This window comes from Phalangium opilio, unplaced genomic scaffold (genome assembly GCF_054372755.1).
Source record: "Phalangium opilio isolate 3A_F unplaced genomic scaffold, DU_Popi_V2 ptg000017l_1, whole genome shotgun sequence".
In the NCBI taxonomy this organism is placed as follows: Eukaryota; Metazoa; Arthropoda; class Arachnida; order Opiliones; family Phalangiidae; genus Phalangium; species Phalangium opilio.
Window position 1 is genome coordinate 4,624,494 of NW_028324151.1, and position 21,632 is coordinate 4,646,125.

General features: G+C 37.2%; 3 protein-coding genes across 4 annotated transcripts in view; 2 read left to right on the top strand and 1 right to left on the bottom strand.

Moving 5' to 3' along the window:
• LOC149702613 (bone morphogenetic protein 8B-like) overlaps nt 1-21,632 on the bottom strand; it is a 265,732-nt gene that overhangs the window by 132,350 nt on the left and 111,750 nt on the right. The gene's annotated exons all lie outside the window — the stretch shown is intronic.
• The window catches only part of LOC149702621 (uncharacterized), a 133,045-nt gene continuing 113,862 nt past the window's right edge, over nt 2,450-21,632 (top strand). Inside the window, exons 1-2 of the mRNA XM_089867136.1 lie at nt 2,450-2,497; nt 2,761-3,007. Coding sequence (XP_089723262.1) covers nt 2,450-2,497; nt 2,761-3,007 — 295 coding nt within the window. The remainder of the gene's footprint in view (nt 2,498-2,760; nt 3,008-21,632) is intronic.
• LOC149702622 (uncharacterized) lies at nt 14,752-17,370 on the top strand. 2 transcript variants are annotated; one of them, XM_089866474.1, is made up of 2 exons: nt 14,752-16,161; nt 16,255-17,370. In XM_089866474.1, the coding sequence occupies exons 1-2, from the start codon at nt 16,145-16,147 to the stop codon at nt 17,123-17,125; spliced, it is 888 nt and encodes a 295-aa protein (XP_089722600.1). In that variant the 5' UTR covers nt 14,752-16,144; the 3' UTR covers nt 17,126-17,370. The 2 variants fall into 2 exon arrangements, with proteins under 2 accessions (XP_089722600.1, XP_089722601.1); XM_089866475.1 differs by having other exon boundaries at nt 14,755-16,165.

A 21,632-nucleotide genomic window follows, 5' to 3' on the forward strand; every position in this document is an offset into this window, starting at 1 on the left:
TCTTTACTTTATTAATATTTAAAAAGAAAAAAATGAATTGGCTAACGTTGCCTCAATGGCCTAAATGTTACAGACAAACGCGGAAAACTATAAGACATTTCCATTTATCTATGTTCAAACAAGAAACGTTTCCTCAAGGGATACTGACACTGACAGTATCTGTCAGTATACGTTTCATTAAAATTTTATAGTTGTAAGGATAAAACATAATCCTCTCGTGTAGCTAGCTAATGATATGGTGTATTAAATATGAAGTTATTACGTAGAAAGACAGGGTTTTTTGAAAGGTCTGTCAGAAATTAGGAGAGAGGGGGGTGTTCTTTGGACGTTTTTGAGTGGAAAATGTTCTATGGTATTTTACCCTAAGGGTCACCGTTTACAAGTTATGATTAGAGTATTTTAGGGATGGCCCCTTAATGAAATTATAATCGTGTTTCAGTTTCTTGGGTCATCCGTAAAATACTCCAAACATAACTTGAAAACAGTGGACCGAACACCAAGATGTCATAGATGTTACATTTTAGACTCGAAATCGTTCAAAGAACAAACCCTTAACTTATGACAGACCTTAAGAAAGGTGGAAGAAATTTACATCGTCGTGAGTTTCATTATCTTAATCTGGTCGGCATTCCCCAATATGGATAGACTTGCATTAAAAAGCTTTCTTAGCGAGCATCAAATACTTGTAAAACAAATCCCTCCTATCATAAAATAAACGCAATTTTCCCCCAAATATTTGCACCAAAATTCAACGGTTTTGAAGCAAAACTATCGGCGTTGAAAGATGCGATTAGTGAAGTTAAATGTCGATGGAAAACTATGACGTAGAAATCAACGTCACACAAAGACCTAGTTACTTCAGTAATCATTCCCATACTGTCAAATATTTGTTTACTTTTAAGGAGTTGGCTATATTAAGTTGTTTTTCTATTGCTTCAAGTATAAACTATGCAATTCCGCTATAACATTTCGAGTTTCGCGAATCAATCCATTTTTCAAGGCATTAACTGACCTTAATCTTTCGTTTTTTGCTATTTATTTATTTATTTACTTATTTCATAACGTTTTAGACGGCCACAATTTTCGAGGGGCCAATAACTCATCGTAATGATGTACATTTGACCGTATACAAATACTAGGCTACAAACAAAAGAGAGAGAGTGGAAATACGGGAAGTTATTTGCTAAACGCGATAAGATTAAAACCCCCGGCGCTGTACAGAGCGTTAAGCCTAATCACATGATAAACGATACTTCGCTAATGACGTTGTACACTCTTATACCTCCTTCAAATCAAGGATAAATAAAATATTCGAATCGTACTGTGTTTCAGATAATAACAATAAAAGAAATACCCCTGCCACTCGTGACTCAAACATGTAAAATGTTTGACAAAAGGGCAAAGGCTTAAGTTTATAGTTTTCATATAGCGAAATCACAGACAAATCTAATTGTTCTAATTTATCAACGATTCATTTGAATCGTTTCACGAGTCTGCGTAAAATAAAACGAAATAATGGCTCACCAATGAAGATTACGTTTCCTAAGCCTTGGTCGAGTACAGGATCTTTCATAACGCTGTATTTAAAGGTGGAATTCATAAACGTCGGACGCAAAGCAATTTAGTACAGGCGAAGGCAGGGCGTCGTGCGCAAAAGAGTTCCACAAAAATCTAGTTGTCTGGTTAAAAATGGATAATTTAACACGAAAAAAATTTAAAGACCATTTCTGCATGCCGGTTGCCGAATTACGGAGGTATATGTTACGATGTGGCCAACTATAGCCTACTCGATCACGCGCATCACGACGCGAGCTGCTCGCGCTGTAGCGCCAACTTAACTTAAAACGCGCCAAAAATCAGAAAACGTTGAGACGTAATTGGCTGAAAAATGTCTACACGTGACTGAATACCCGTTACGACGGTTTTAAACGCTTAGCAACATCAGAAAAATGTTATAGAACTTCAAATTGGGGCCCGAAATAATTGTCTAGAAATAAAATATCGTTCTGACGTTTCTTATGTATGTTTTGTCCTTCCGATGACAAATAAAAGTTGAAAAACAATGAAAGAAATAGAGAGCAAAAATGGCTTCCCCTTAAATATTACTCCGAAGTACTCCGGACAAGTCACGAAGGCGTACGTTGGGGTTTCCTCTGTCTGGGGAATATTAATTTTGGTTTCGTTGGTCCTGCTTCACGCGAAACATAATAACGTTGGGTATAGTATTTGACATCCAGCGATATTTGCCTAATTATCTGTGTAGTGTAGGCACTAACAGACAGACCCCAGAGGTATGAAATATTTCTTAGAATCGAAACAATGGCTACTTGGTTGCCGAGAGTTCTTGTGGAAAAATGTGGAGCTCTACTCTACTGCAGAGTCTGTACCCCGGGCCTGCTCCCCCTATGGCACCTATAGGAACCCCACGCCACATCACGTGAGTCCCGTGATGGAATTTCCTGCACGGGACCCCAAAGAGGACGCCAAGCCATATCCCGTAAAAAGTTTTATATTGAGATAGAGAGAGAGGGAAAACTTGGCGGCCGAAAAACTAAACTGAGAATCCGCCATTGCTCGCTGGGCGCCCATTTGCTAGCTCCCTCCTCGCAAAAGCGATCCGGGTAACTAAGCACGTGATCGTATCTAACCATTGGGCGTGCAGGAGAGAAGCCGACGCGCGACGACCTCCCCGAGTGCTGTGCCGTTCCCCCCGTAGAACGCTAGCTTGCAGGGCTCTGGAAAAGGGGGGAGCAACTCTAGAGAGAGAGAGAGCTCGGAGGCGATCCACAACCACGGTTATCCAAGCGGCGATATACGGCTAGCAACGGTGAGAGAGACGGATCCCCATCGAACTCGGCAGCAGCCAAGCCAAAGCTACAGGAAAAGCGAGAGAGCGCCGCCGATCCAACCAAGGGCCAAGGCCTGTTTCCAGTCGAGAAATTTGAAAAAGGGCTTCCAGATTTTGCTCGTCACACCTTTAATTTTGGTGCCTGGAGGTCAACTCAAGGTGAGTTTGAATCTTTGAAACCCCCTCTATCTGTCTGTGATCGTGGACGGGGTCAAGGGGTCTCTGGTTTTGCACCAGGCCCGATTTTTCGCGAGGGTAGGTCGAGCAACGGGCGTTCTTCCATTAGAGAAAAGACAACATGGCGGGCTTCGGAGCTGCAAGAGAGAGAGAATTCCAACGCCGCGGCACCTCAAAAATAAGCTCTCTTTCGTCCAAGACGGCGCCTTTAGGGACCCTACAACCTTTACTCCGGGTGCTCAAAGTCTCCCTGATTAAGCACCCACCGTCGTCCAGGCCCTAACTACCCAGGGGTCACCTCAGAGCGCGTTTAATCCAGGGGTTAAATTAGGCCGGCGAATAGGGCTTTTCAGCTAGCCTGGCGCTGTTTCGTTGCCTGTCGTAAAATGCACGACGTGGCGCGCGTTCGCGGCGTTGGGACTCGGCTCGCTGTCCAAAGGGTTTTGGGTTCATAACTCCTAAACCCTTAAGGTCAAGGAGTTGAAACTTGGGGAGGGGATGGGCCAAATGGTCTCCTAAAAGGGGTCCACGTCGCTGGAACGTAACTTAAAGGTAAGTGGCATTTTTAGCCAATTAAGCCAAGAGCGGGTAGGTTTCCCCGATAGTGGCGAAACGCTACGGGAGAAATGGTCTACCTTCTCCATCGATTACCGTTTAACCCCTGACATTTGGGGGTTAAGTCGGTTTATGACTGTATAGTCTACAATGTTTAGATTACGTCACAAAAAACCACGAATCGCTAGAGATAAGCGGTGAATCGCTAGGAACTTAGTTTGGGGGAGGTACTGAGTCGTATGCAGATGAAAATGTCGTGCCTGCTGCGGCGGCATCTCGGCCCTCGGTTCTTGTAGAACTACGCTGTAGCGCAGGAGCGAGAGCACCTCGCTCGCTTTCGCGTTTGCCTAGCTGATGCTGCCTGCTACTAAATCGCTAGGACGTTTCTTCCTAGCCGCCATGGCGCGGAAGGTTATCGCTTTTTTATTTTTTTATTATTTTTCCAAGAGAGATTTTTCTCGACGCGTCGTCTCCTCCATATTAGTTTTTTTTTTTTTCGAAGTCGATGCCGATTTCGGAATAGACATCTATGATGATGATTAAGTATAGGCGCTAACTTACGCGTTACCAATTCAGTATAATACAACAGCGAGATATAAGTATTAATTGACCTAACAGGCGTCTTGGGTCCAAAGAATCGTGTGGATTTTGGGGATTTAAACATAGGCTCCTTGGAGCGTTAATATTTCTCAAAAGCGTGTAATAGACCATTGTGGTCTCCATGCACCTATGCTTTAGTAAACTCGAAGCCATTGAGCGGGGAGTTAACTAGTTGAAGGCCCTGGACAATAATACACGTCATTGCATGGGACCTCAAAATAAAAACCCTTAAATATCGGGCCCTGATTATCAGCCTTTAATTTTAAGCCAAGGCCTGTAGAAGGGCCTTATTTTGGTCGATGTTTTGTAAAACATTTACGGGCTTGTTCTATTAACGATAAATTTAAAAGGCCCCGAGCATTATCCATTTAATTTAACCGAGGGACTGCAGAAGGGCCTTATTTTGGTCATGTTTTGCGGACCCTTAACAGGCTTTTTCTATAAAGGCCCTGAGCCCCAGCCATTTAATTTAAGCCAAGGCCTGTAGACGTGCTTTATTTTGGTCACGTTTTGCAGAGCATTTACGGACTTGTTCTAAATAAACGATAAATTCAAAAAGACATCTCCGCCTAAATACTTCTTATTGTGAAATAAGTAACTATAAGATATTCTATGCGAAAAGTAAACTTTCTTGTGACAAAAAAAAAGGATATCAACTCCGCGAAATAAGATTCTCGAGTGCCTTTTGAAGAGGCCGCGGAATGATAAGCAGACGACGTTATTGGGCTCTTCGGGGCAATCCCCATATGACCAAAAGAATTCCACGGTCTTTACAAAAAAGAGTAAATAAAAATGCAATAAAATTTAAATTTTCCATTTCTTTAAATCCATTTCTAAAAATATTTTCACGATAATCGGCGGTTAAGTGTTGCTTTTTATAATACTTTCGCAATAACGTTCCGGAAGTTGAAATCTCTTAAAAGTATTTCTAGAACTTGGACACAAATCGAAACAATACCGGAAACTTCGAATGCATGCAGCAACATCCGCCGAAAAATAAAAAATAACCATTACTAATCAAGATATAATAAGCCATATCCTAAACATTGCCTCGAAATTCTACTTATACAGCCACTCCCCTTAAATTATTCAATTTAGTACGCTTATACGAAACGAGTTCAAACAACTCTCTAACTACTAAACAAGCTCACTGTAAAATTAAATAAATTGTATTTAATTTAATTTATGAGTGTACTCCATCATTCTGGCAGTTGTCTCTCGACGTAAAAATTTACCGTTCAGATAGATAGATAGATAGATGCTTATGTAATATTCATTTTTGGGTATCAGGAGACAACTTAATACAGATAGGTTGAGAAATTGACCGCAAAAACGTGTAGGCTGCTGTGTAGCGCGGCTACCCTTTGATGTTCCGAATTTCAGTTTTTTTCCGTTCAATCGAAATTTAAACAACTTATGGCCTACTTATTATTAGCCTAGAATAATTTGAAAATTAAAATCGAATTAAGAACCACGTGCCATTTTTTTCTCGCGCCAAATTTGAAAGATCTTATACGTATTCAAGTTAAAAACCTTAGCGGGCAGTCGCCAATAGCGCCTAGACTTGTACAAATTGTACTTGAGTAAAGGCCCATTGAGACAAAAGTAAAATATTACGTTACCGTGGGTCTCCTCGTTAATTTCATTTCAGTCGCGTCTGTAGTCTGTACCTTCATTTCACTGTTCAGACGTAAAAGCAGACGACTCAAAGCAAGTCGCATATATGGCGATTTCTGAACCAAGACCTTTTGAATACTAAAATAGCCGAACATACAAAATGATTTGAAAAATACCGCGCCACGAATTCTAAAACTTCTTTTATATCGTCTGCTAATGCGTAGCTCACTCGATCATGCGTCAGTAGGCGTGATCGAGTCTGCTATCTCTAAGAAAAGGCGCTAACGAAGGGGTGCACTATCTCGACACCCAATCGAATCTTTTGCTTAGTTGTCACGTGTCTAATTCAGGGTGCAAAGCGACTTCACCGACATGAACGTAAGATAGTCTGAATGGACCTGAACACCAACACGTTATAGGAGAAGTATCACTATAGACTAGTCACTATAGCAAAGTTTACAATCCTGTATCATGAATTCTTTAAAACTATATAATAATTACTTTCAAAATTCAGTTGTAGAACTTTAGAAATAGGCACAATTCAACGTTTGAAATGTTGTCAACGGAGTTATATAAGTAGACCGCGAGTCCGCGACTGTTACAAAACCAGATTTTCCTCGAGCAGAGCTGGTCTGTTACACACACCTTTATACAATTGAACTTGATTATAGAGTTCAACCAAGCATATTCTGTCAAACTACTTGTATACTATAATCTTTACCGACACGAGACGCAAACTAAAGTTTTGAAGTTTAAGATTAATTGCTCTGTCACTATATACTAAACTTGAAAAGAAGTATACCTAGTTCTTTACAGACATACTTTGTTGAATATAAGAAGTTAATAAAACCAAGAATTCATACACGTTATCCTAAGAATATGTAGAGACTTATAAGTTTCTAAACCCTAGCTGCATCTCAGCTCCTCAATCTGGTCATGTTTCATATTTAATATTTAGTAATTGAACTATTTTTTTGTTGTTACAAATTTGCAAGTCCTCTAGAATAAGGACCTATGGTGTCTTGAGTAATTAAACTATATCCCAGGGACCAGTAATAAAGTGGCCCAACGGAATTAATATACTGGTTTTTGACTTGGTAGACTTGTCCTATTTCGAAGCCCGAAAGTCCTCTAGAATATGGACCCATGGTGTCTTGAGTAATTAAACTATATCCCAAGGACCAGTAATAAAGTGGCCCAACGGAATTAATATACTGGTTTTTGACTTGGTAGACTTGTCCTATTTCGAAGCCCTAAAGTCCTCTAGAATATGGGCCCATGTGGTGTTTTGAGTAATTAAACTATAGCCCAAGGACCAGTAAGTGTCCCTTACTCTATGTATTTAAGTTAAAATTATTAAAGTAGTTATTTGGTCCAGTAATAAAGTGGTCCCAACGGAATTAATAAACTGGTAGACTTGTCTTATTTCGAAGCCTGACTGTTACAACAAACATAAGCGGTCGAATTTTTCCTACAAAGCACATACCCGAAGGTATGGTACAATTTCTTATAAGTAATGCGACCATATTCTTAGTAATGTTAATGAATCCTTGATCATAATACAAATGTCCAGCTATAGTTAAAGGTTGCCGGGAGGCATGGCTTTATTATTAGTAGGTATTTTGTTGTTAGTATATAAAAGGTAAAGGATGGCGGCGGTACCGGTACAAGCCAAAAAAGAGGCAGGTAATTCGGGACACGCGCGCTCATTATTAAACGCGCGAGTCCATTTTTCAACCGCGGCTCTTTTTGACATTTTGGAGTCAGCCCGGTAATCGATCTACTTCACGATCATACATTTTCGATTTCTAGTGGCAGTGGCTGGCAGCGTCGGCGCGCGCGTACATATTCAAACAAGGGATACTAAAATGTCACTGTAACGAGTAGCACTGGAAATATTCCTCACAATGATAGAGAGATACTTATGATATCATATTTACTTATGATTTTCTTCTCAAATTTGAATTATGTTTACCCGATTGTTGGGGTAGTTTTTCCCGATGAACATCCCCCTTAATTATCAGAAACACCCTGTATAATGCACCACGTGATTACAGGGCCTGAAATAAGAAAAACATTCTTATAGGACATGTGTTCAGTGACCTCCTGTTTGGCTGAAAAATTTATAGGACATTGTCCACTGACTGGAGTGTGCAAAAATAGTGTCGCATCTCCATAGTCAAGCTATCAAGACTTGGGAAAATTGATAGTTTTCACACATGGAGGATTCATACCATTCACACCAGGAGGCCAAGCTACCTGGAGGACAAAAGCAGACCAGTTTTTGTCCTCCATGTAGCGCGCCCCTGGTGTAAATGGTATGAATCCTCCATGTGTGAACACTATCTATTGGTCAAACTGTCTAGTGACCCCTTAGTTTTTGAAAAAATTATGAGATATTTTAAAATTTTATTGGACAATGTCCAGTGTCCTGTCCCGTGCTTATTTCCGGCCCTGCCCGTGAAATCACCATTGAAATAAAATAATATCGAAACACTGTAAGGAATTGGTCATGCTTTGAAAGCATATTTATATTTTTTTTCAACTTTAAAAGCGATCTTACGATACTTTTAAGTATTTCTTTAATAATATCTGCGCGAATATAAATTGGATACGTGACACATTTCTTTAATCATTTTACTTAAGTTTTTTCTTATTTCTTTTCTGCATAGCTGAGCCCTTCCAGTTAAAGAACACCCAGGGTTTAAGAAAAACTTGTACATTGCTAACGTCAACCCAATATCGACTTCTTATCTATATAGCTAGCTTGCTAGGTATATAACTTTGTATCTTCGCATGCATAGTTTTATATTTTTTGCGGGCAAAACAGTCGATATTGCATGGTACACTGGCAAAGTCGCTTCGTACTTTTTCAAACTAATGCCCCGAAGAAATATCGGTATTATGTTTTGATAGCGACAGACATGAATGAAAACTAGAAAGTGAGTTAGGCTAGATCCCTTTCAAGTTCTTTTTTTAAAATGAAGAAATTACATTTGCCTTTTTTGGGAGACATCGTGTTTTAACATGACGTAAACTCGATCGTAAGAGCAGAATTATGTAATACTTCTCTTCGATAGAAGTGTAACTACCACAAAGTGGGCGGGGTAATTGTAACATGATTCTTCCCAACATCAGAATTAACATTTATATTATAGCAAGGTTATACCAAACCGAATCACATACGCCATGTAAATAGTTCCCTCATCATTACTTCCTCTATTAGTGCTGCTTAACTGTTTGCCAAGGCGCATGCATGCGCTTGTGTGTTAATTTTTGTCCCATCCACACGTCAAGACAATCAAGGTTTGTGCCTGGTTGATTTCTGACTTGGGATTTAGTAAATACCAAACAGTTAAGGAATTCACCCTAGCACGGTGCCATGAGCATCTGAAGTTTGATGAGCAATAGAGCAAACAAAAAGGAATCATGTTATATAACTAAAGTATTAAGAGGATACAAAGTGTCACGCTTCTTCTATTATAACCTTCTGGTAATAGTAACTACAGAGTTTTCAGAAATTCTGGACAAACCACAGATTGTGTGTAGTTTTGGAGATTTTGAAGATGTTAGGGAAAATACTATGGATTTCGTAGTCACGGGCGCTATAGTATAGAGAGCTTTCATTTGGAGGAGGAGCTGAGCCTCGTGACGTAATTTACGCTGCCATATTGGTGGGTTTAAAGCAGGAATGAAGCTAAGACCACCCAATATGGTGGTCACCAGAACAGCGGTAAGACTTGGGAGGTTGTGACGTACTACTATACCATCTGAAATCTCTCTTTATACTCGTTTGTATATCGAGTAACTCGATTAAGTATCGATTTTTTTATAACAACAACCCTACACACGTAAGATCTTTCAAGTTTTGCTCGAGAAAAATGACTTTACAATTTTGCAAAGCTTAAATTTTATAAATCTTGTCAAATTTAGCGTAAAAAGAATTCATAGATACAACTTTATAAATTCAAGGTGCGAATTTAAAATTAATAATGAAAAGCCGGAAGAGAAGTTGAGAATCGAGAAATCAATAGATCAAACTGTATATACGGGGGGATTACGAAAATACAGGGGAGGCAGCAAAACGGCTTGTCATTGTTGATGAAAGGTTAAAAATATTGCAAGCGGCCAACACGTATGTGCGCTAAACCTAATCTCATCCATAATAAGGAGAGAGAGAGAGGACTCGCCAAAATAGACTCAAAACAGAAGTGAATTAACTCGACGTATTCATAATTAAAACCAATTTTTTTCTTTCTTCAATGACTCCGTCGTCAATCAGTAATCGAAGGGTTAATTATATACGTTAAGATTTTATGTACACATTGATTACGGATCATCTGTTATAATTGAAAGGAATCGTTTTAAAGACTGCCAATGTACAGGGTGTTTTTGATAAGTCTGCAGCCATAAATTAAGGGGGATGTTCTTTGGGAAATCAATAAATTTAGAGTCAAAAATGTAATAACTTCTATCTATCTATCTCCATTTTGCCACAAGGGACACTGTTTTCGAGTTATGATTTGATTTAGGTGTTTTAGGGGTGACCCCTTAATTAAATTAGTAATCATTGTCTTAATCAGTTTCTTAATTAAATTTAAGGGGGTCATCCGTAAAATACTTTGACCAATCTTAACTCGAAAACAGTGTCCCTTGTGGTAAACAAAATGGAGATAGATTGAAGTTACATTTACGACTAAAAAATGGATTTCCCAAAAAACATAAATCTCCCTTAATTTATTTATCAGACTTATCAGAACCACCCTTATGAGATGTTGCCAGCTAGTCATTTGCAAGTAAAATTCAATACATCCTTGTTACTTTGGATTAGTTTATTTCTGTTTGAGAACCCAAGATAGCTAGCTATAGAGCCGCTGCACCATAGATTTAGCCGGCTTGTATCCTAAAGAGAGATCCGAGTGTGTATGTCTGTCTATGTGTTTGAGAGTTATGTTTTTTTATTTTTTCTTTCTTGGGTACTGGGTAGGAGATATTTGGTGTGGTTGACTCCGGAGTCTTTTGGCTGGCTCTCCATGAAGAGACCGAGCACTGCGCCGTCTCAAGGCAGGCGTGAAAACGTGACCGCCGACGAACTTTTATTTCGTTTTTTACCAAATATTCCCATTCCCAAAAAAAATCTTCCACAAGTCGAACCCACTCCCTCCCATCTCTCATGTCTCGGATATAAAATAGAAGTTACAGAAAATTTCGACTGTACGTTTATATAAAACCGTTACCTTATAGGAACTTGCAACGTTACCTTTAAGATAAGCTACGGAATATCGTGGTCTAAAATACTCGGTCATATCCTTTGAAAGGCATAAGTCATATTTATAAGATTGATTAGGGTTTTTGGTTTTTATGAGAATGTAATTGCAGAAATGGTTTGACTTGAAAACCAGTAGCAACTAGTAGCGCCGGGCTAATCACTCTTTTTAAGATTACACGGGTAACGTGTAATCATGTTAGCTTTTAAAGATTAAGTAATTTCGCATAATTACCTAAATTGCTTGTATAATCGTGTACACCTGCTTCTGAACAAATTGATTAACGGTACGTTCGAATACCATGCTCTATACTGTGTACAGTAAATTAGACTTCAAAATAGGCCAAATTTTCATGATTAAATGCTAAGATCTTAGTGTTTTTCGCAATTTGCATTTCAAATATTTACATCTTGGCAGATCAAAACTGCTTATTCAATATATAAGAATAATTAACAGGCATAATCACTCTCTAATCACACTGTTATACTGTATACAGTCAATTAGACCATAATAGGCCAAATTTTTCATGATTAAATGCCTTATCTTATAGTGTTTTTCGCAATTTTCATTTCAAATATTGAAATCTTTGTTTTTGCAAGGTAAGGTAGCCAAAATAGCAAATCAAAGCTGATTATTCAATATATATGGAGGATTAACTCCGAGGGGTCGGACGTTTAGGAAAAAGTGTACGGGATTTCGAAATCCAATTTGATTTAGTCGGATTTCATCGGATTTCATTTGATTTCATCGGATTTCGTTTGATTTCGTCGGATTTTGTTTGATTTCAGTATTCGATAAAATCCAATGGATTTCATCGAATTTTGAGTTTTTTCCGTGATTCCGTTGGATTTTGCTATTTTTACCGTGATTTCGACTGATTTTGCGATATCTCCCTTGATTTCGTTGGATTTTGAGGTTTTTCGCGTGATTTCCTCGGATTTTGAGATTTTTCCCCGTAATTTCGTCGGATTTTGTGATTTCTTTTGATTTTGGATTTCGTGAATTTTGTAATGGATTTCATGATTTATTTACTGATTTTGCTTCTGATTTTGTGATTTCGCTTCTGATTTCGTGATTTCGCTTCTGATTTCGTGATTTCTTTGTTGATTTTGTGATTATTTTTACTGATTTTATGATTTCTTTACTGATTTTGTGATTTCGTTGCTGATTTCGGATTTTTTGTTTGATTTCGAAATCAGCATTGATTTCGGATTTTTTAAATTGGATTTCACGGGTAGCGTACGGGATTTCATGAATGACCGACCCCTCGATTAACTCTCATCATAATCACCCCTAATCACAACGATTCAAATATAACCAACTGTAGCCACGCTTGTTTTTCGTGTACCGAGGCTTCACAAACAAACAAACAGACACACATACATATCAGTATCGCATAACCTAGTGTGGTTGGTTATAACATAACCAAGCGTAGCTAAAAAATATGCCCAGAAGCGTATTATATTCTCAATCATTTCATCCTCACTTTAAGGTGTCTTCATTAAGTCGGGACAGGGACATAGTCATTTTAAATGAAAGATTAATTAAATAAGTTAAGGGAATTAAACCATGTACAATATCGCAACAATTAATTCAACCATGCGCAACAATTACAATTGGGATTTGATTGACGTTTGAATGAGAGAAAACATTTTTCTATATAGGGATAACTCTCTAGTCGAGATTCAAACAAAGTTTCACTCGCGAACGGTTCGTTGACTTACTTAATTCTAAACGAATTTATACGAAAATTGAAGAGAGATCGCGGCAAAAACTGTCGCGTTTAAGTATTTGTCTTCTTACTTATAGCAGCTGCAGTTTTTTTTTCAAAAAAGCTAAGCGATATTCCATTATTCCAAAACCTTATAATATTCAAAACGTCTATATAAGAGTTTTCGAACAACACAGATGTCTTTTTTGAACAGTAAGAGACGGCCAATTATATTTATATAGGCTATTTTAATATACGAAAGAATGGCGCGTGCGCTCTAAGACTTCTTCACTAAATAAGTAAAGTATGGAGCGTGCGTTGAAATAAAATGACGAAACCTTGTTAAGGGCTAATTTAGTTCAGCTTGTACTTTTTACCAAAAACGTCTATCCTTTAGTATCATCCCACACGTTGGGAAAACCAAAAAAAAAAATAAAGTAAAATTTGCATAATTTTAAAAGCATTTTATAATAAAATACGATATCATCGGTAATATAATATCCAAATAGTTTTAGGAAAGAAAATTAGGCAATTTAATTTTTTTAAATAAAGAACAATGCTTTTTTAAAAAGATATTTCAAGTTTATTCGCGGTTTAATTAGGAATTAAGTTGAAACTCAAGGAAATTCATTAAAATTGCAATTACCCTGCCTTCCACTTAATTAAAACAATCCACCCAAACGTATGTATTTTAAATTATGATGGAAACTATATAGGAGGTTTATAGCATTGTTTATGGACGGGCAGGTAATTTTATAGTGGCCACGAAATACCTTATATTTTTTTTTAATATAATTTAAAGCCTTTAAGCTAAGCGGGTACTGAATTTTAATGGATAGCGCACGCCATGGCGTACAAACACACATAAGAGCGCCATTGTTTAATAAATTTGTAATATACGTGTACGTACCCCTATCTACATATCTATCTATACACGTGTTTTCTAATAATTCTTTTGAGGCCTCGATATCCGTAGAACACGAGTTCATTTAAAAATTGTTTGCATGCATGCACGGTTTATTACACAATTTGTAAGCGAGTTTTCAATACGTAATAATGATGTTTGAACAAGGTTTTGATATATATATAAAGGTAAACAATGTAAGAACCGTTCTACAAACCATAATCATGATGGCGTATGTTATGTTTCAGACCCAATTGAGAAATTAAGAAATAATAATAATAATGAAAAATTTAATGACGATCGAGTCTCGTGATGATATTGACGTATACGTAGGTTTATTTTAAAGGATTTGTAATTAAGGACCGAATCGATTAATTAGGGAATTAACTCGATGTTAGTTTTAAAATAATAAAGATTGACAGTATATTTAAAATGATCGTAAAACATTTGACAGCATAACGTATAAAATTAATGAAATAACGTCAGTTCTTTGACATTAATTGGAAAATGTTGAAAATAAGTTAATTCTGCAGTTTCATATTTGGAAAACTCGTGTTGTTAAACGATATATAGTGTTCGAATATTAGAAGTTTGGGAATAAGTTGGAAATAATTATGAATTTTGGCATTACTGAAACGTTAATAAAGTTGGAAGAGACCAACACCTATTTGTATGGAAATTGCCGTACCGCTGACGAAAGAAATAAGTATGGTAAATTTCAGACCAATTGGTGAAACTGGGAGAAAGTAAAATTATAATTTGGAGTTACTCAAAGGATAAAGTTGGAAGAGACCAACACTTATTTCTCTGGGAATCGCAGTACCGCGGACGAAAAAAATAAGTATGGTAAATTGCTAGACCAGTGAAACTTCGAGAGAGTAAAATTATAATTTGGTGTTACTGAAACGAAACAATAAAGTTGGAAGAGACCAACACTTATTTATTTGTCTGGAAATCGCGGTACCGCGGCGAAAGAAATCCAGTAGTATACAAAAGAGTCTTTCGCGCCAGTGACACCCTGTTGACACCTGACACCCTGTTGACACCTGACACCCTGTTGACGCCTGACACCCTGTTGACGCCTGACACCCCGTTGACGCCTGACACCCTCTTGGCACCTGACACCCAAATTGGCGCCTGACACCAAGATGGCGTCCTCACGCCAGATGGTACTGTTGGTACAGTTGGCGACTGACACCGAATTGGCGCCTGACACCAAGATGGCGTCCTCACGCCAGATGGTACTGTTGGTACAGTTGGCGCCTGACACCGAATTGGCGCCTGACACCAAGATGGCGTCCTCACGCCAGATTTTTTGGCGGGGAAAACCAGGGGAAAGCTTGACACCATGTTGACTTTGTGAATGGCGTGGAAATTTTCAATTTCGGCGTGGAAAACCAGGGGAAAGCTTGACACCAAGTTGGCGCCGTTGCCGCTGTTGACGCCGTTATCACTGAAGTCGCTTCAATCTCCCCTTTGACGCCAGATATTCAATGCGCGCCTTATCCTTATTGACTTTGATAAGGGAAAACATATGTTAGGCTTAAGACTAAGCGCCATATTTCCACAACTTCTCCTGAAACTAGAATTCAATTATGGCGCCAGATATTTGTGGGCGCCTTATTGACTTTGACAATGTGGCGGGGAAATACGTATGGAAAAATACGCGACCAATGGGGGTAAATAAGTGTGGGGAATTTTTCGTTTTCAATGGCGTCTTCTTATTTTCAAATCAATACGTTACACTTATCTGTCTAAAAATATCTAGGTATATTGGCTCGAATTTCTTAAATACGGCGCTGGAACCGTTATCTTAAATAGTATCCCTACACCTGCTTCAAATAGCGTATCATTAACGTAAGCCAAAACAGAGACGTACAATACAATGTGTTTGACCTAAAATATATTATTGGAATACACTATGTTAGGCTTAACATTTTTAACGAAGTAGGCGGGGAATATGAACGGAAAAAAGAGTGTTCGGTTTTCGGATACGACGGTGTACGTGATTCCTCAAGAGGACAGGGTGAACCATGAATTTCGTAACCTGCAATGGTTTAGAATGCAATTAAAGTGTAAATACGAATACATATTATCCCCGATATTGGAGTTGAAAATTGAACTTTTCGCTAACCCTTGTCTTACACGCGACTCGAGGCTTTCTACGTCACGTTAACTTTCGACAACGTGGTGGGAGGGGGAAATTATATATGTTAGGCTTAGAGATTAAGTGTCATATCGTCGTTCGTCAACGTGTTTGAGGATACCATGGTAAATACCCGGGTTCAGAGCGTCACGGTAAATTCCCGTTACGTCGTTGATTGAGAAAATACACCCATCATATCTTGGGTTATCGTCTCGCGATAAGATCCTATAAAAGACGCGGTAGTTTAAAAGATAAGTCATTTTACGACTCTTCAAGCTTTTCACCCCAGCTAACGATATCCACGTGTCATCACTTAGAAATGGACTCAGTTAAATTGTAAGTATGTTCTTAACAATATAGTTAACCCTTGCATGTCCATTTGTATCCAGACTTATAATTAGAGTATTCGGTTAATTTTTTCTCCATCAGGGACGGATCAAAAGCGTTCTCCGAAACTGACAATACGCCGGACACGCCTTCCTGTCCTATCTGCTGTAGTGAGGATGGTAGAATGAATTCACCCATTACTTTAGAAGCCGCCGTTAGACGAAACAACTTAAGACGAATTGAAAAATTTGGTGCTATCGGATGGGATAAAGATTACGGAAAATCCGAAAGGACTGCAGATCCCGAAACGGGGGATTTACTAATAAACCCCATACCGAATGAAGTCTATAATGTAGACGATGGTGAAGGTTATATATGGCAATACGTTAATGGCCCTAATATAAATTTTGGTTTGAAACACTTAGCGATGTACAGATTACTAACTTCTACAGTACAATTACCCGCAGGGTCATTAATTGACATGTATGCTAGACAGTTTCCATGTATCATAAATAAGAAGACCCATCAATTCAAATTGGAAGAATTTGCGGGAGATACTATCCTCGAATTTCCCGTACACCTCACACCACACAAAATGTACGGAATGCCAAACCCAAATATTTGCCATTTAGGGAGTTGTCACCCCCGCAATGAGGGGGAATGTAAATTTCGCACCTTTTATTACGGTGGATACGAATTTCATTGTCCATATCAGTACTTGAGAGTTCTGAACTTAGCTCTTCATATGTGTATGTTTATGGTATACAAAACTAACAAAACCGTAAGGAAAAATTATAGTGATGAAAACGACCTAGCTACGCATTATATATTCAAGGCCCTGCAGATTTGCAGGTTAGCCAAGTGTCTGTGTGATAACACTCACAGTTTAATGTTTCACGAAGTTCATTATCACATGAGATCCAATGACGCGAATAATTATTTCGCGAATAAGTATTTCGCAGACTTTCTTTAACTATGATTACCCCCGATCGGTTAAGCGAGGGAGTATAGTGTTTCAATAAAACGTGTTTGAAAATGCTGTGAAATTAATAGTTTAAACGATGTTAAAGCGCGAATAATAATTTCGCGAATAAGTATTTCGCAGACTTTCTTTAATTAATAAAACGTTTGTAAGTTCGACATTTTGTAGGCGAAGCATAGTGTTAAATGCTAAATAATATTTGTAGAATCTCGAATAAAAAGAAAATGGTTGAATGATATGGGTTTCTAATTATTTTACGTAGGTTTAATATAATTAATATTTTAAGCCCATTTTAAAACCTTAAATTTTGGCCATTTATTTAATTTTCAGCATTAATTCACATATCAAACGATATATATCAATAATAAGTACATCTGACATCACTAAAATACAATGAAACCCGGGAGTATTATTCACACGTACCCATCTCACGGTCCATGAAATCTTGTACATCACGGTATTCTTGGCTTGTTAAATCATCCATCTCGTCGGAATCTGGGAAATGCTCAAGCATGTGGATGTTCAAAACATCAAGGTCGTCAAACCATTTATCGCAGATGTAACAAGAAACTTTCGGAGGCGGTGTGTCAGGCAGCGTGATGACATCTGGTTGGTCATACTCTTTAATCGCAGCGACACACTCAAATCGATCCATGAGATCATGTAGGGTCTGATTTTCCTGGTCTGTTAAGTCATCGAGGGTAAGGATGCAGGAATGCGACGAGGTAGGAGGGTTGTCACCGGCAGGACGGAAAGAATCAGGAACAAAGGGGTATGCAACCCCAGACGTCACCTTAGACCCCTCAAGTCCATCCCCTTGGGCTGAAAGGACATTTCTATGGTCGGGTATACAAATAAACGGAAATATAGATTAGAATGGTGGAATGTTATTACATCATACAATTACACCTTAACTAAATATACCATCACTTACTGTACGTACTTGAAAATTATTAACTTATTCGCTATTTCACAGAGTAGCCCGTCTAAAATAACGAAGTTCCTCACACTAACCCCAATCAAACCCCACATCCAATAACCCCTCATGAAATTCTACACACTAAAAACCATACCCATAAATTACTAATAAATTATTAAGTGAATTCTCTAAATATAAGTGTAAAGGGATGGGTATACATTGTTAAGAGTATACTTACAATTTAACTGAGTCCATTTCTTTGGGTTAACACGTGAATTTCGTTAGTCGAGGTAGAAAGTTTGAAGAGTCGTAAATGACTTCTTCCTTTGACCTACCACGTCTTATAAACCATCCGTTTTATCTTAGGTTTCAATTATAATCGAATAAATGCACGTGGGGAGAGGGATTGATTTATTCGCAATATTTGTTGTGTTTCGGAAATAAGATTTACATCTTGCGAAAAACGTTTTCAATCAACTTAACCACACTATTGTTTACTAGACATGATTAGAAGAAGAAGAACATTTCCATTCTTTTTATCTGATGTTTAATCATGCGCGCGGGAAGAGGGTTTGATTTCTTCGCAATATCTGTTTGTTGCGTTTCGGAAATAAGATTAACATCTTCCGATATTTGTGTGCTGTTTAGGGGAAACATATATTTATGTTCAAAAATTCACTATTTCTGTTCAAAGTTTCACTATTTCTTGTCAAAGTTTCACTATTTCTGTTCTATGTTTCACTATTTTTGTTCAATGTTACACTATTTCTGTTCAAAGTTTCACTATTTCTGTTTAAAGTTTCACTATTTCTGTTCAAAGTTTCACTATTTCTGTTCAAAGTTTCACTATTTTTGTTCAATGTTTCACTATTTCTGTTCCATGTTTCACTATTTATGTTCAAAGTTTCACTATTTATGTTTAAAGTTTCACTATTTATGTTCAAAGTTTCCCCCAATTTCTGTTCAATTTCTCCCTTTTTCTGTTCAAACGTCCCCATTTCTGTTCAGACATTTCTGCGTGGGAAGAGGGATTGACATCCTCGCAATATCGGTCTGTTGGAAATAAGATTAACATCTTTCGAAATTTGTGTGGTGTTTAGGGGAAATATTTACTTACGCGTCGAAAGAAATTGTAAAATGTTTTTCTTTTACATCAATACGAAATATCTGTCTTTCTAAACTAATTTGTTCATTCAGCGTTGATGGTAAATATGGAGATAAGATTTAAAATAGGCCTACAAATAATTAAAAATTAGCTTAAAATAATAATTAATTCAATTCTCAGAAACATATATACTAGCAGCAAAGGTACCCGGCGTTGCACGTGAGCCCATAAGTCCGTCGGGGCGATTTAATTACTTTTGCCGAAATTCTACATCGCTTTACTAATTTCTATGGTTTTGAAATCGAATTTCAAAGTTCCATAACTAAAATTCTAATGTGATATAAATGTGTTGAATACCTTATTAGCTAATAATGTATGAATTCCTAGAATATAAACGTCTTACTCCTAACCGGGATACATTAATTTATAATTTTAAATTACTTTAGTATTGCGAGATTTAGAACTCTTGATAAATTCCTAATCCTACTGCAAAAGTTTATATCGAAAACGATTTTTCAAGGTGAAAGATACGTAGTGTAAAATGGATGACCCCGGTCATGAGATTGGTAGCCCTGACACTTCCATCCAATGTCTGTGGTAAATCATATTCTATTGAAAATACGCGTGTCCATCTGTTTTTGCATTGGAGTTTTTCTGTTCCAAAGTGGTTAAATGATATTTTGAAATTTCAACGTAAGATCGAAAAGACGATGATACTGATAAAAGAGATGCGGAATTATTAGGCGTTGCACTTTATAATTTATCATCAATAAAATTTCCATTTATCGAACTGATAAGAAAGTGTGTCTTGAGAAGATCTTTACTGATAAAATAAACAAACTGGGATAAATTCTGCGTTCAAAGCCCTGGTTTATATTGCAAACAAGATTAGCAATTGTTAATTGCTCACCAATGAGTTTTGACTAGTATTACGTGTCTAATGGTCTCCTCGAAACGTCGTGATGTACCGAGGTTTTGGTTATGATAGTATTAAATCACGATTGAAATCAAATGGGTTTATTTCTTGGTAATCATCCACATTTGTTGCGTTAATGAACCAATTACTGTTAACATTCGTGTGATCAACATTCACACACTGTTGAGATCCGCGAGAAGTATTTATATTCTTACAAAATTTATATAAATATTAAACACATTACTTACAATTGTACTTTTGTCATTTCATGAACGTTCAACTGCTTTTTAGTTCCTTTGAATGTGATTTGAACCGCATTTTAGTAGTTTAACAAAACTTTGATCCACTTTCTTAGTCGTATTAGTTCGCTTTCAATTGAATTCTTTCATTTCACATCAGTTTCATCCGAATTTTAGTAGATTAACAACACTTTCGACCACTTTTTCGCCATTCAACTTCATTATCTGTTTTATAATAGTCATATATTAACAATATCGGATATATTTAAGTCGAATAACGAAACGTTTACTAAACATTTAGCGAAACTTTAACCAATTTTAGTGTTTTGCCGATACTTTTAATTGAATTATAGACATTTCATGACACTTTCAACCGCTTTTTTAGTTTCTTGTGAACAAAACTTTATCGAAATTCAGTCACTTGAAAACGTTCTCTATTACGTAAATACCTATAAACATATTAGAAACCAAACTGCAATAATATCAAAACATAAATTAATGTTAATGAGGAGATGGTGTTTCATTGATTTTCTTGTATTTAGTCTGAACTTTGAAATCATCCATTTTACACTACGTATCTTTCACCTTGAAAAATCGTTTTCGATATAAACTTTTGCAGTAGGATTAGGAATTTATCAAGAGTTCTAAATCTCACAATACTAAAGTAATTTAAAATTATAAATTAATGTATCCCGGTTAGGAGTAAGACGTTTATATTCTAGGAATTCATACATTATTAGCTAATAAGGTATTCAACACATTTATATCACATTAGAATTTTAGTTATGGAACTTTGAAATTCGATTTCAAAACCATAGAAATTAGTAAAGCGATGTAGAATTTCGGCAAAAGTAATTAAATCGCCCCGACGGACTTATGGGCTCACGTGCAACGCCGGGTACCTTTGCTGCTAGTATATATGTTTCTGAGAATTGAATTAATTATTATTTTAAGCTAATTTTTAATTATTTGTAGGCCTATTTTAAATCTTATCTCCATATTTACCATCAACGCTGAATGAACAAATTAGTTTAGAAAGACAGATATTTCGTATTGATGTAAAAGAAAAACATTTTACAATTTCTTTCGACGCGTAAGTAAATATTTCCCCTAAACACCACACAAATTTCGAAAGATGTTAATCTTATTTCCAACAGACCGATATTGCGAGGATGTCAATCCCTCTTCCCACGCAGAAATGTCTGAACAGAAATGGGGACGTTTGAACAGAAAAAGGGAGAAATTGAACAGAAATTGGGGGAAACTTTGAACATAAATAGTGAAACTTTAAACATAAATAGTGAAACTTTGAACATAAA